Below are 2,318 nucleotides of genomic sequence, written 5' to 3' on the forward strand. Positions count from 1 at the left end.
TGTAATCCCAGAAAGTAAAAAGCTAATTTAATAAAAGCAGTTAACTCCGAACTGCTCTCGCAAGCAAACGGTGTAGCTGTCAGAGCAGAATCCAGAGCGACTACGGGGGTTTATTAGTCCAAAAGCTGCAGCGCTGCTCCCGCCTCTTTCTCCCCGTAGTTTAGCAGCTCTCCGACGGCGTTTCACTCCCCCGCTCTGCCTGGTCCACTCCAAACAACGCTCTGAACCCGCCTGTGACGTCCAGACAATCTCACCGCTGATGGGCTTTCGCAACACAGCGTCAAGTGAATTTCTCGCTCAAGTTGAAAAATTTTAACTCGAGCGAACGTCTCAACAAACACATCTTCCGCACCGCATTCACATAGATCTTGTGATCAAGCTGCAGGAAACGCTTTCAGTGCTTAAGACAGGTGACCTCAGCGGGAATCGAACCAGCGCCCCGGGAAATGTTAATGCCCTGCTCGTCTCTCCGGAGGGAAGCTGCCACCTCAGCTGCTGACTGCAGCAGTGTGACACACGTCAACTAAAGGAAACACGCACACATAAAAACATAGACACACTCACACACAGATGGAATGTGCAAAAACACTCAAAGCAGCAAATTAATGCACAAATACACACAAATTCTAAAACACACACAGCAGCTGAGGGAAGCGTCAGTCCTCAGATGATTTCCATTTCTCAGCATGATTTAAGGCCATTAATCAACACACACACACACACACACACAGCTGTTGTGTTTTGAATGTGAGGATTGACAGGAAGTCCATTGTGTTGAATGTTTAATATGAACAGTGAATCTTTTCTGTACACCGAGGTAAAAGGTTTGGTTCTTCTGAAACTCCCGGTTGAATCATCAGCACAAACGTTAGTGGCATCACAGACCTGATGAGACATTCAGCACTTTAAATTAGCTTCTGATTTTGGATCAGTTTGGGATTTATTCAGTAACTATGGCAATTGGTTTTGTTTTTACACTTGCAACGGCAGCTAAGGCTCATGGGATTTGTAGTTCTTGGAGTCATCCACCAAAAATACAGAAAAATTGAAACATGTGATTTCTCAGAAGTTGAAATAATTCATAGTGATGGACTTAAAATACATTTACATTGGAACCAGCAAATTCCATCATCTCTGGTTGAGTTAAACTGATCTCCACTGAGCCAGAGCTGATCAGGGTGTGTGTGATGATGGAAATACTGTGTGTGTGTGCATCAGTGGTGAAGGAAGTACTCGGAAGTAAAAGTGCTGCATTTAAATGTATTAGCATAAAAATAATCAGCCTATCTTCATTCCCAGGGCGTCGGATAGCTACGCTTTGTCACGTCCTTCCACGTCTGGTACAGACGCTCATGGCAGCCTTTAGTAAGGCCACATCCACACTAAAGCGTTGTTGTTTAAAAACGAATCCGATCTGTGTCCACAGCAGTGTTTTAGCTGCGTATCAGAGTTGATCTCCGTAGTTGCAGAAGATTTGGAGAAAGGATAAAGTAATGCAGACGAAGATGTTTTTTTGCTTGGACTAATAACGAGCTAGGACTGTTACTGAATGGAACACAGGAGGTTAAAGCGACAATTGCAGCGGAAAACAGACTGGGAGTCGTCACGAAGTAAGTGTAGGCTGTAAGTGTTATCTGCACGGTACAAAATATTTTAATAAAAATAAACTAAAACTCTGTCAGCAGCATTGTGTTTCTGCATCGTGGTCTGTCGGTAATCAGAGAGCCAAACATGAGCGTCTGCGTCATCATTTCTAAAGTCCTCCGTTTATGCCCGTCCGCACTAAAATGGAGTTTCAAAACAAAAAACGGGTTCAGCAGCGTTTTCAAACTTCTCCGTTTTAGGTCTTTGGATGTTCTTCCTCAAATGTAAGTCGCTGTGGATAAAAGCGTCTGCCAAATGAGTAAATGGAAATGTAAATGTAAGAAGTACAATATTTGCCTCTGAATTGACCCTTTGCTAAGCCACGCCCCAAATACCCAGCTGGCCAATCACAGCGCAGTATAGAACTCTCTCTGAGCGCCGACACTTTCACGGCTGCGCTCCATCGACTCTAATGCAACAGGAGGTCTCTGCTGCCGTATTTTTCTCAGATCTGGTCAAACGCTGTTCCTGCAGCATCTTGTAATATTTACAGCAGCTACCCAGAGAGGCTGAAAGGAGAAGGACGATTTATTCTCTCTCCAAAACCTGAAACAAATCCAGAAACATGTTGGCTGCGGATCGTTCCTAATGTTAGTTAGCTGACGCTGGCTAACTTCCTACTGAATGTAACGTAATAAAGTCCTGCTGTTCTGCTTTTTAATGACTGTAATAAT

At 44.0% G+C, this 2,318-nt stretch overlaps 1 protein-coding gene across 1 annotated transcript in view; it reads right to left on the reverse strand.

Annotated features, from left to right (window-relative positions):
- Nucleotides 1–394: 394 nt before the first annotated feature.
- LOC123957322 (calnexin-like) overlaps nucleotides 395–2,318 on the reverse strand; it is a 15,618-nt gene continuing 13,694 nt past the window's right edge. Inside the window, exon 8 of the mRNA XM_046030015.1 lies at nucleotides 395–523. Within this exon, the coding sequence (XP_045885971.1) occupies nucleotides 395–523 (129 nt within the window). The remainder of the gene's footprint in view (nucleotides 524–2,318) is intronic.

Source organism: Micropterus dolomieu, linkage group LG19, assembly GCF_021292245.1.
Source record: "Micropterus dolomieu isolate WLL.071019.BEF.003 ecotype Adirondacks linkage group LG19, ASM2129224v1, whole genome shotgun sequence".
NCBI lineage: Eukaryota > Metazoa > Chordata > Actinopteri > Centrarchiformes > Centrarchidae > Micropterus > Micropterus dolomieu.